General features: G+C 39.9%; 1 protein-coding gene across 9 annotated transcripts in view; it reads left to right on the top strand.

Moving 5' to 3' along the window:
• Positions 1-12,739, top strand: part of AMBRA1 (autophagy and beclin 1 regulator 1) — a 149,246-nt gene that overhangs the window by 61,186 nt on the left and 75,321 nt on the right. For all 9 annotated transcript variants that reach the window (XR_004950832.1, XM_016146737.2, XM_016146734.2 and 6 more), the window contains 2 exons: positions 8,720-8,800; positions 9,229-9,329. Coding sequence is in view for 8 of the 9 variants with exons in the window: in XM_016146737.2 (XP_016002223.2) it covers positions 8,720-8,800; positions 9,229-9,329 (182 nt within the window). In the remaining variant the exon portion in view is untranslated. The remainder of the gene's footprint in view (positions 1-8,719; positions 8,801-9,228; positions 9,330-12,739) is intronic.

Genomic DNA, 12,739 nt, shown 5'->3' with positions numbered 1-12,739 from the left:
AATATTAGTAGTCCAGGTCTTCTGGTGAAGGATGTTGCTTTACCGTCTGTTCATTCTTTCTCTGCACCCTTCCTTGCCCTCTCCCCACCACTGTAAACTGAATGCTCCTTGCGGTTGCTCCTTTTTCTTAATTTCTAGGTGCACCAGGGAAGAAGAGAGCGAGAAATTAGGGGGTGTGCCAGCTCATTTTAATTTCTCTGCCCCAATTCTTTTCCTTCGCTTTAATAACTAGAAAGAAAGTTAGAGGCATGATGTAGTCATAATTTATAGTTTTTTTCAGGTAAGTTAGACATGTCCGGAAATCCTTCTGATGCACGTAGGGTACCATTAAAAGGGACTGTTCTGTCGGGTTTCTTCACCTTCACAGCACATCGTGCTCCCGCCTTTGGCACCCCACTTTGACCTCTTTATTTAGTCCACTTCCATTTGCAAAGCGGTAGATCATTTTGCCCTTCTCTAGCTTGTCCCATCCAGGTGTAGAGAGTCCCCAGAAAATGAAGGCAAGCCATTGCCCAGATCCCCTCATTTTGGTTCTCTTCCATCATCCACTGAATGAAAGGTATCAACTATAATTTTCATATGTATACTAATTTATAATATATAAAATATTTGTAGTATATAGAAATATATTAATATATATATAACAAACATTTTTAAATCTTGTTTAATCCTTATATTAACCCAACGAGATATTTATTTACTCCATTGTGGTATTCTAAATGAGGATACTGAGACTTGACCAAAATCAGACATGTCTAAGATTAGAGAACAGGAGCGACCAAAATCAGACATGTCTAAGATTAGAGAACAGGAGCAAGCATATTTAGTGTCTTGACTTTTATTGTCTTGCAGATTTAAAAACCTTTATAAATGATGTGCAGCCGTATTTGAGCCCTTGCTCCATGATCTTGCTCTGGAACAAGACTATCTAGATTTATCTCTAGGGAAGATAGCTTTAATGGTTAGTCAGCATCAGGTTAAATTTTCTTTTCTTTTGTGGTCCAGATTAATGATCATTTTCCTAGGCAGGCCTCTTCTCCTGCCATTCATCTCTGTCTACGACAAGGATTGAGACTGCAGGCTCTGTGTGTTTGTCAGAATGCACAAACAGGACATCCAGAAACTCGCTGTCAATGGGTCTGTTCTGAAGCCCTCAGCATCTGTCTTTGCATAAAGATGTTCAGAAGCAGGGTAAAGGTGCGGCTGCCTGTGACACTGCTGTCTGCCTGCTAGAGTGTAGATGGCAAATAAGCATAAAGAAAATTTCCATTTCTACCATTCCTTTGGAAAGAGGGAGGGAGGTTTTTATGAAGCCCAGGTTAAGTGCTGTGTCCCAGTTGTCGCTAAGGCTTGAAAAAGGGACGGCGTAAGTGACTTTATGACTGCTGTTCCAGCTGTCCTTCCACATATTGTTCCCCCTTGCACATATTGTTATTCTAAATGTGATTATGATGTCAGAATCATCCCTAGTTCATGTTCCTGCCCTTCCTGACGTCCAGGGCAAAGGATACCCTGAGCTTGTGAGAGACAGAACTAGAGAAGTCTCAGATTAGGTCAGTCACAGATATTTCCACTACACATATCAGCTATTGGATAATTATATGCAACTTCTTAAAAATTGTTGCTAGCATGGAAGAGAACAAGTCTCATTCACAGTTGTGAAACTGGGCTGTGCTTTGGAGAAAATATCTTTGTGAGAATTCTAGTCTTTTAGCCTCAAGATGAAATCTGTTTAGGTCTGTTACAGTTATTTTATTTTTTAATTTTTTAATTTTTTCCATACATTTTTTTTCTTAATTCTTCTGATTTATCTGGTCGTATTTGGTTCCCTTTACTCAGACATTTATATTGTAGTCTAATATGCAAAGATGTTTCATTTAAGTATGACAGTCATTTCTGGGTACCTGAGATGGGCTCTCGTTCCTCAATTTGGCATGATGTAATATCTCATAAACATGTAAGAGGAGCATCATGCAACTAGAGCTTCTCCTTTTATGGTCGCCTCACTAGACACCTTCTGGCAAGGAAGTCATTAGAAGGTCTTCTTGGCATATGATATAGCTGAGGAGAGAGTTCTGAAGGCTGTCACTCAGTTCTGCCAGTGATTGGGTGTGGCACAGGGAAAGTTGCTTGCCTTTAGTTCAGAATTTAATATGCATCTGCCCTTGTAGCATAACTGAAATTTAGTTGAGCCGTGGCAAAGAAAATAGTTACAAGCCAGGTAATAATACTGCTGTCATCTATCAACAAAATCTGACAGCTTTGTGAGACTCGTACTTGCTTCAGGTTCTCGTGGCTAGAAATTCCAGTGAATGAAGCCACATGTCTTTGGTGGTGCTTGCTGCTACTCTCTCTTCTGTGCCCAGAATGTCCAGGACCCCTGTGGGAGTCAGTGACTTCTAAAAGCAGATACGTAATTTGTAGCCACAAAAAGGAAGAATCTTCAGAGGGAGATGTTGTCTACTTTGTTTTGAAATGAAGTTGCTTTTGTCTCTTCCTTTGACTTACAAACCATAGACTCTTTATCATTAGAAGTGTGAGAGAAACTCTTAGGGTTGTGCCAGGATGTTGACTGTTTGTTACTGCTATAAGCCCAGCACCTAAAGTCGCTGGCATAAAGAAGGCACTCATTCAATTAATAAATGTCTCTGAAAAAAGGAAGAAAGAAAGAGAGAAAGAGAGAGGGAGAGAGGGAAAGGGGGAGGGAGGGAGGAGGGAGGGAAACTCTTAAGGAAACACACTGTAAAGTTACTATTCTCTTTATATACTAGGATCTGCCAAAGCAATCAAGAGTCAGGCAACCGACTACATTTGTTGAGTGGCAGTGTTACACAGAAGTAGTTCTTAGAGTGAGATGAGATAAGAAACTGTTCCCTTCGTTTTTTCCAAATAGTTTTATATAATTTTATTTATTTGATTTTTGTGGTGGTCAATTTTTACATGGCGGGCTTATAATAGAGAAAGGTTTACATCTTAAAATAGGACTGTTCTTCCAGATATACTTTGGAGAAAAGCAAATAAATGCACAGTCATAGAAACATGAAACAGCGTGGACTATTTCAGGAATTCCTTGTTGATAAGCATGGCTAGACTGTAAGGTCCAAGATTTGTGGCAGGAGATGCGCCCTGAGAGCTAGTGGCATCTGATCTTTGACAGTCTCATGTGCCTTGCAAAGGAGGTAAACTTTATCCCATAGGTGAGAGGAAGTCATTGAAGAGTTTTAAGCTATGGAATAACACGATCAGGTTTTTACATAAATATCTTTCAAGATAGACCGTTACAAGGTACCACTGAAGTACTGGACGGCATGTATGAAGGGAGAGTATTTGTGGAGATGTAAAAAGGCTTTGCAGATTTCACATGGGTGTGAAGACTGCATAGGACTTGAGTGAATTGATGTGAAGGTTGGGAGTAGGAAAGGAGAGTCTAGAAAAAATGAGTAGCTTATGTAAAAGCCCAGAAACAGGAGATTTACAGAGTTTATTTGAAAACCCTGCCTAGATCTGTGGCTGGAGCTATAGGGTGTTTGTTGTTTGTAATATGAGAGAGAGAAGATCAGAAAGGCTTGAATTGTGGCAGGCCTGGAATGCCTGGCTGAGAAGTTTTTACTTTATTTTTATCTGGGGGTGGCCATTATTCAATATGTAGTTTAGGCTAACCGACAGCACTGATTAGGGTGACCTAAAGTGGCAAGTATGTAGATGCAGGAAGACCAGTTGGAAAGCCATGGGTGAAACACAGGTGCGAACATACAAGGACTGAATGTTAAGTATGGTGTGTGAGAGGCCTTGGTGTTCTGTAAGAGTGGAGCCTGTTTGTGAATGGTCCTGGGGGAATGAGCTCAGCCGTCTCACTTCCTATTTCTCCAAATAAAATGTGCCAAGTTTTTTTTTACTCTTACTGAGACCAGTTTTAAACTGAGTTTATAAAATAGCAAGTGAGCCCCAGAACGGCAGTAATTGGAACTGGAGTCATTTGTCAAAGCTTCCTGGTCCCCACAACCAGACAACCATTGTCTAGGGAATAGCCCTGAGTTCTAGTTTTGGTTGAGCCTGTGATTTGTTATTTGTCCTTGGGTTAGTCCCTTTCCCACCCTAGGTCTCAATTTCTGATCTGTAGAATGACATTAAGTAATCCGAAGTTTCTTTTAGCCTTAAAGTTCTTGGATCTTTGTTAGAGCTAACCACTAGAGAAGAATTTCCCTTGTATTCAGCAAAGGTAGAATAATGAAAAGTCTCAGGAAAGTGAGGAGATTTCTGAGGACTAGAAATCAGATATCTGGTATCTGTAGAGCCCTAAAATATTTATACAATGTATGCCTACCTGAGTTCTAGCTCTTTACTGTTGCTTAGAAGTATATAATATTGCTCAGCAACTTTAGAATTAGTACTCTTTCTGGGCAAGTAAAATACATATGAATATTTATCACGAGAAATGCAGAAGAGAATTAAACAGCCGGGAGGGGAGAGGGTGAAAGGGGGACATAATCACTTAGATATACTGTGTGTGTATATATATATTTTTTAAATAAAATGCATAGTAGGAATATGGATTTTCATAATGTATGCAGATGAAATTAAAGGTAGAATAAACAAAGAGAGGAATTGTAGATGGGAATTATCTGTTATATCACTATTCCTTGGAGAAAAATTAAGGCTCTGCAATTCCAACAGACCTATCTGTTAGTTGTTATCCAGGTGGGCCTGTGCCCTTCTCCCAGAAATCTAAGCCTTTAAATGCATGCACAGTCCTTGGCAGTAGAGGCTGGGGTGTCATTTCCTAACAGCACCTGATTAAGGAAAGGACTTGGCCAAGATCTCTTTGCCATCCGGGGACAGGAATACCACTAAGCCTTCTGTTGCCTAGAGATTGAGTAGAAACTAGAAGAGCATAGGGGAACGAGTATGTTTTTAATAGTCTAATTTTCAGCAAAGCCAGTTGTGTATTGTCAAGAGGACAGTGGCCTTTTGAGCTCTTTGCTACACAAGCTTCATTTATAAAGGCTCGACTCAGAGCCGTTTGTCACTGAGGAGTAATGACAACCTGACTGTCTGGTCAGGACTGAGACAGCAGTCTGTAGGTGTATTTTTCATTCCTTTAAATTACAACCTCTCTCTGAAGCAATTAATCCCAGGCATTTAGAAAGAGTTGCTGCTGTGTTTCTCCCTTGTTCCAGAGATGTATTTTATGGTGTTCAGCACTTGTCTTAGTTGCTTGATTGTTTGAAGGATGTTTTTACTTTATAAAATCTTTTACGAGAAAATCTTATTTTTTTTTCTCTCCTTCCCAAATACCCCTCTGCGAGTTAATCAGAGATGCACAGAGTTCAACAACTGGGAAAGCCATTAATAAATCAGCCAGCGTCTATCCTGCTGGCTTAAAGGCAGCTTCTGGCTGATGAAACTGATGAGGATTTCTCTGGTGTTTCCCTGAAAAGTATTCTGTTGAGGAAGAGTTTTCCTGTGGTGGAGGAGCAGTACCAGCATTTTGCATACTGCTGTCTTTATTGGTTTTGTTTTATTTTTTGAGCTCCCCCTTGAAAAAAGGCATGTGCTATATTAGGCCGCAGCATTTAGCACCTTCCATTATTCCTAAGATAAACCCTCTCTGGGTCTGCCTTTCTCCCACTGTTCATCTGGCAAACATCTTCCAATTCACCCGTATTCAGTCTCTACCTGACTAATTTTGCCCCTTCATCTCATGGAGACTTGCTTCATGTTGATCTTGTATCAGCACTGAAGTGAATGGCAGAGTCTGTGTAGTTTTTTAAACATTATTTTAAGTACTTTTAATTCTTTTACTCTTTTCTTGGAACTCTTACCAATAGTCCTCTCCCTTCTCTTCTACCCACTGTCCCCACAGATATCCTTGGCGTTGAAATTTGTTTCCCCATCTCAACTCCTTATTATTTCTGAATCCTCCCCTCTTTCTAGACTGTAGAATCTAAAGTCATTGGTTGGTCTTTTTACCTCTAGGTATTGGAGCTGTGTCTTTAGTCAGGATTTTTGCAGAAGCACAAAAACCCAATACCTCTTTCCCCTTTCTTGCCTAATTTGTCCTTTGGTTGGACATTCTGACCTTTGCCGTCTTACCTATTCCTGTTTTCAAGGGTTTTCCAGGTTACTAAATGTTTGAGCTGTTTTTGTTACAGGCTGTTTTCTCCTTGATGTCTTTGTTTTCTTCTCCCTATAGAAGCATCTCATTTACGTGTTCACCATGTTTCTCCTTTTTTCTTCTAATCATTCTGGGTCCCATTCTGTCATATCGTCTTTGCTAGGGTTCTCAACACTTTCAATTTGAAGGCTGTACATTTTATTAAGATGCTGTTTACCTCCTACTTCTCTATCATTAGTTAAGATGTTAAGCTGAGGATCAGAAAATACATATCCAATCACTGAATATATTGCCTCTTTTATAATATCTAACATAACTGTCTGAGACATTGCTTTTATCTGAGCCAGCGGATCTCATTCTTATTTCTTTATTATATATATGTGGGTAAATATCCTTCAGTAATCTCTAGATACTATAAAGCTGTTATCTCTGGCCATGTTTTAACCCCCATCCCCTTGTTTTTTAATAGTGGGAGAAGCTGAATCAGAAAGAAGTCGATTGTTTTTAAAAGGTTTTATAACAATGAAAAAAGACTTATGAAATATGTCATAGGAGCCCAACTTATCCCCTAGCTCTGATGTTTGTCCATTTTTCTAGGTTGTCTTCTAGTGTTGTTTCACCAAGCTCATGTTTGGGCACTGGCTTCTCCTTCCCTGCTCTGCTAACACCAGAGAGAGTACTGTCAGTTGTCCAGAGAGAGAGAGCTCTTTGGACCTTGGAGAAGTAATTGTCAGCTCCACAATGTGATTCTAGGAAAGCCAGCTCTTCTCACAGCTATAGAATGAAGTCATTGGATTTGTCCCATGATACTTCTTTCTGTAACTTAGTTTGCAACCTTTTTAATTTAAGGCTTAGGACCCTTTTTAACTTCAAAACATTTTCTGACTCCTCTCGTAATAATTAGTTGTACTTATAGCACCAGTGATAAGTAAATTATGCTATTATGAAAAGCTGTCGTGAATTCACTTGTACTTTTAAATGAATTGGTACTTTGATCATAACTTGACCCTACATGTATTTGAAAAATAATTTGAGAGCTATCTTATTGTTTCATATTCAGCTATTCCTTGTGTACATGTGGCTACCTTATAATCATATGTGGGCTCCCCAGAGCTGCAGTGTACTGGTAGGGAACTTCTGATCTCATTGTACATTTTAATCTCCTTTTTACTTTCCATATATTCTTACCTCTCTCTTTCTTTGCCTCCCTTCATCTGTAGAGTTTCAAGTCAAAGGACTAGGATACGTTAAGGAAAACAATAGTATGCTTTCTCTTTAGGGAGAATAAAAACCAAGTACTGACTTTTAATGGATCAGCTTCCAATATCCCTGGTATTGATTTGTCTCTAAATGTTCAGCATTTGTTTCCACCAAGATATATAAACCTTCCTAGGCTTTCATTTCTGACTTCTAAAGCTCCCAGTGGTCCATTTGAAAGCCAAAGTATTGTCTTAATTTTGGTTCCAGGACAGGTTTGAAGATTATCTCATTAAGTAGTAGATAATCCAAAGGGAGAATTCAGAAAATATCCCAAATCAAGCTCTCAAAGGCACATTTAGTTTGTGGAGTTGGATAAGCAGCCAATTAACTGCTCTGTCCAGCCAGTGCCCTTTGGCTTATTATTCTTTTAATGCTGTGGAAACTAAGCCATGTGAAGTCTGTCCTCTTTTCTTGTAGGAAGCAGTGAAGTGTACTGCAAAGAGCAAGTGCTTCAGAGTCAGAGCTTCCTTGAATCCTGCCTCAACCACTTACTATTTGTGTGACCTTGGGCACTTGCCTCTGTGGTTCTTAGTTTCCTTATTTGTAAAACAGAGATAATAAAACCTCATGAGATAGCAAGAAATATTAAATGGGATAACATATTAATAACCTTTATATTAGAACTTAGTAGATATTTAATAAATGATGATTATTACAGACCATAAAAAAAACCTAGACTTTTTTCTTTTCACTCAGTGGACCTGACAGGTTTACATTGTCTGATATTTTTCATCGTTGTCAATTTTTCAGTCTTTAAAAGAAGGGACTGCTTAATGTTTTGCTTTCAGTTTCACTTGTCAATGATTTTTTTCACACCAAGGACCTAAACAGATTCATCGAAAGATAACCAGATTAAATTGATGGGAGGATTTTTCTTCCTTCAAGATCCCCAAAAACACAAATTTCTCTGTATCTTTCAATCTAGAAAAAAGTTTACACGCGTGCACACACACACACACACGCACACACACATACATACATACGTACGTACATACATACATACATATCCCTTATATATATGCTTATATATACATATATCCCTTAGACTCTAAACCAGGCTTCAATTTCAGAACCCGCAGAGCTCAGAGACCACATTAACTCAAGGAAACCCTTCCTCCTTCTTGCTGAACTGTTCATAGATGTTTATGAATCTTTTAGTTGAGGTACCCCAGAAATGCTGTGTGTGAATGTGCTACCCAAATCTGTAAGCAACCGGATCACTGGTTTCTATGGGGTCTTCTCCTAAGTGAAGGAGTTTAGTTTGGGAGATATTTGTCTTTTTGGGCTTGTGTCTGATTCTGCTTTAGTGACTCTCTTATATGCAGTCTTTTTTATTTTCTCTAGGGACAATGGTGACAGATCCAGGCACCGAGCTCCACGCAATGCCCGGATGTCTGCACCTTCACTTGGACGCTTTGTCCCAAGGTAAGAACTGGGTAGTCAGCTTTAATGAAAGACATATAAGGGAGCTTTTATGAGAGAGCTTGGGATTTAGTTTTTAAACCCACTTTCCTCTCTTTGGATTGTCCATATCTGGAATTATTTCCTAATGAACCTACAGTCCAGCCTTGCTACTGAAAGACTCAGTGGAAGATGATTGGCCACAATAAAAGGAGATAGAATAATAGTAGCATTGGGAGCATCTTATTCAATTATAGAAGTCCTGGGAAACCTTAGAATAGAAATCAGGAAGGAGGGACAAATCTGTGAAAAGACAAATCATAGGAATATTTATTCCACTCTGGGCATCTGTGGATCCACTAGCCTTGATTCTAGAGGGTAGATTCATAATATATCTCCCTTATTTTAGGGTCATCTTTAGTGGGCTTTTCACATGTGATTCCTTCTTATAGGCGTTTCCTGCTGCCTGAGTACTTGCCTTATGCTGGGATTTTCCATGAACGTGGACAGCCTGGCTTGGCTACTCACTCTTCTGTTAACAGGGTCCTGGCAGGTAAGGAAATGTTTCTTTGGATTTTGAAAATTTGGAGGGGCAGGGAGCCAGATAAAGCTTGTCCCTCCTTTTCCTATGTTGATGTGATAACAGTTTGGCACCTGGCTGAAAATTCTTTTTTGAAGTCTTGTACTCAGTTCCTTACTTCAAAGCAGGAAACTGCAGGATTGCAGAAAGGTGATTTTCTTACCCATTCTCACTTATTTCATCTTAAAATTTTGTCGGTGATGTTGTTTAAACCATTCGTTTTTTAATCCAACAATTAGATTCTGGCTATGCTTTTAATTGAATGATAAAGGTGTCTTGTTCATGTTTCAGTTGGTGAGATAGTCATGAGCCAGATCCTGTGATTTAATTAGGAGTTTAATGCACACCTCTCCTACCCTTTGCTGCTGGCAGCACATGGAGTTTCCAGGCACTGTGGAATCTTCCAAGGAAGGAGAAGAGATCCATAGAGCTGGCTCAGAAATCTCCACAGAACAGAAAATGGGCTGGAAAAGCCCAGCTAAGGCATTTTTTTGGTGGCTGAATAGCTTCGTGACCAGTGTTTTGGGGCTAAGGTGCATGACGTGACTAGGCTTTGAGTGTGTGCTGGTGGGCAAGCTTTAAAGGTGGAAACAAAGCAGAATTCTTTTTTTTTTTTTTTTTTTACAAAGATTGTTTCCCCATCACACGCTTTTCCTCCCTTCCTCCCACCTCCACTGCCGACTTGTAAATTTATGTATGTGAAGGCATCAAAGGTATAAAAATCAATAAGTGATCTTTAATAAATGACTTTATTGAAAATTTTTTAAAATGAAATTATGTTTTAGAAAATCTGGGCCTCGTGATGATTAAAGTGGATAAAGGTAAGGAGGGATCTGTATGAGGCAGTGGCTCTGTCAGGTGGGAGAACAGGACTTCTAACTAAGCTACTGTGACAGCTGATGGGCCATGAGATGTGGCATCCCCTAAGCAGTAGTGTCCTTGACCCAACATCAAGCCAAGAAATCACAGAAACCTCAGTGGTTTCTCTGTTGGACACCAGGACTTCATAGGCCCAGGCTTGGCTGGGGAGCATGGTCTCCTGACAACCATATCTGAGGAAGGCTCTGGCCTGAGTTAGTAAACAGGCCCCATGGTTCTGTGCTTCTCCTTGCTTGGCGCTTCCGTGTGGCTTGGCTGATAGCGTGTGGAAGCTCCTCACTGGCAGATAATCACTTGCTGCCAGGCAGTACTACAGAGCTCTTCTCCACCCTTCTTTGTTCCAGACATCTGCCTCCACCACCCCACACAGCACCTCCTGCTCCTCTGCTGCTGGAAAATCTCTGATTCTTGGCATTTAGCCTTTTTGGAACAGCTGTATGTTGTTTTTTTCCTCCTTTGATTTAATAACTCTACCTCCATTTCCTGTTGCCTACTTTATGCCTAGAGGTCTGACCCCAAATGACTCAATTTCACTTATGGGTACCTTTGAATATAGGGGTTCCAGCAGGAAGTTGTTTACAGATATGAAATCTACTGAGAAAAGTTCTCGAACAGAGGTTGCGAAGTGCCATGAAGGGAAGGAAAGCTAGACTCTCAAGGATCTCACTCAGGAGTTAGATTAGCAGATGGTTCCCCTTCACGATTAAACTAGTTTCTCCCATTTTCTCAAGATACATGTCATAGAGTACCCATTGGTCTTTTCTTAAAAGCCTTCATCATTTGTAAATATTTGGCTGTCCCTCCATTTTCTGTTGACAGTTGTCTTATTTTTTTCCTTCTCTTGAGAAAAGACCAAAAAATAATAACAGTAGCAGCAACCAGAAACTAAGCCTAACACTTATTGAGCACTAGGGAGTGTTTTTAGGGCTTTTGCCATATTTCATTTCTTTCTCCCTGTAATCCTATGAGATGGGTGCTGTTATCTAATTGACAGTGGTGGAAACTAAAGTCCAGAAGGCTAACTTGCTCAGAGTAATGCTGCTAGAAGTAGAGGAGTCAGAACTGAACCAGGCAGTGGGATTCCAAAGCTTCCTAGTCTGCCTCCTCATGGTTATTTTAAAGGACAAAGCATCAAAAATAGCACTCTCCTTCCGGGACCTTAATCTGGAAGAGGGAAAGAGCTCCCAGGGAACTTGGCTGATCTTCAGGCTTTTTCTTACTTGTTTTAGTTCCTCTACAGGCATGCATATCTTGGAGATATTGTACTTTCCATTCCAGACCATCACAATAAAACGAGTTGTAATCTTTTTGCTGGTGGAGGGTCTGACCTTCAGTGTGTTTAAAAAAAACAAAAAGGCAACATCTGTGAAGCATAATAAATTGAAGCACAATAAAACGAAGTATGCCTATATTTGAAGTGGCTTCTAGACATAGCTTTTCATGGCCCAGTGGTGCTTGCTGAGGAAAATCTTATTGGATACAGATGTTTTGCTTTTTATTACACTTGTGATCATGTAATAAAACTGATATAATAATGGCTTTAAAATGGAAGACAAATTGGCCTTTTAGTACTCTCAATTTCCCTGGAAAGGTACTTTTCTCTTATATGATTAGAATGTGGTTGTTATGGTCTCAACAGTTATGTTCGACAGATATTTGTTCTGCAGCTATGTGCCAGGCACTGTTCTAGGTTAACAGAGTGAAAAAGACGGACATGATCCCTGCCTTCCTGTAGTTCAAAGTCTAGGTGGTTAGCTATACCTCAGTCTTGCTGTTTGCTTCTTAGCTACAAACGCAAAGCAGAACTCTGTATGGTGAGTGGCTTTTTGTTGGGGCGAAGGATGGAAATTTGACAGACCTAGAGGGACAAAGCATATACACACCTATAATTTTAGAAGGCATGATCAGTACTATGGTAGCAAATGAGTCTCCAGTGGACCCTAGCCAAAGCCATTCTGAATCAACAAAAATGGATTTGCAGAAAATTAAGATCCATTCTGCCCACTTCCTTCCACAAGAACCTGAGAGTGATAATAGAAAACAGAAGCTACTACAGAGAAGTGTTTTGATACTTTGTTAATGTTCATCTCTTCTGCCTTATCTTGGTCCCGTCCCCACAATTCTATAGGTTTCTGGTGGCCTCCAGTCACCCATCAACCCATGTCATGCCCCTTCTTCAGCAACACAAATTCCGAACTTGTACTTAAAGAGGTATAAATACATTTAAAGCTATAGCAACTCTACCAGGTATCTTTTTGGGGAAACATGCTGAAGTCCGAGGAGCTCCCCCTGCTGACTTTTTAGCAGACAGCTCTAGCTCCGATGATAGAGAAGCAACTGATAATAAGGAAATGAAGTTTATTGACTGAACCAGATACTGTCCTAAGTGTTTTCCCATACATTATCTCCTTTAATCATTGTGATAACCCTGTGAAGTAGATGGTGCATTTCCATTCTGCAGGGAAGAAAACCGAGCTTCAGACAAGTTATATCGCTTGCCCAGT

Source organism: Rousettus aegyptiacus, unplaced genomic scaffold, assembly GCF_014176215.1.
Source record: "Rousettus aegyptiacus isolate mRouAeg1 unplaced genomic scaffold, mRouAeg1.p scaffold_m13_p_5, whole genome shotgun sequence".
NCBI classification, from domain to species: domain Eukaryota; kingdom Metazoa; phylum Chordata; class Mammalia; order Chiroptera; family Pteropodidae; genus Rousettus; species Rousettus aegyptiacus.
This window is presented reverse-complemented; position numbering and strand designations above follow the sequence as displayed.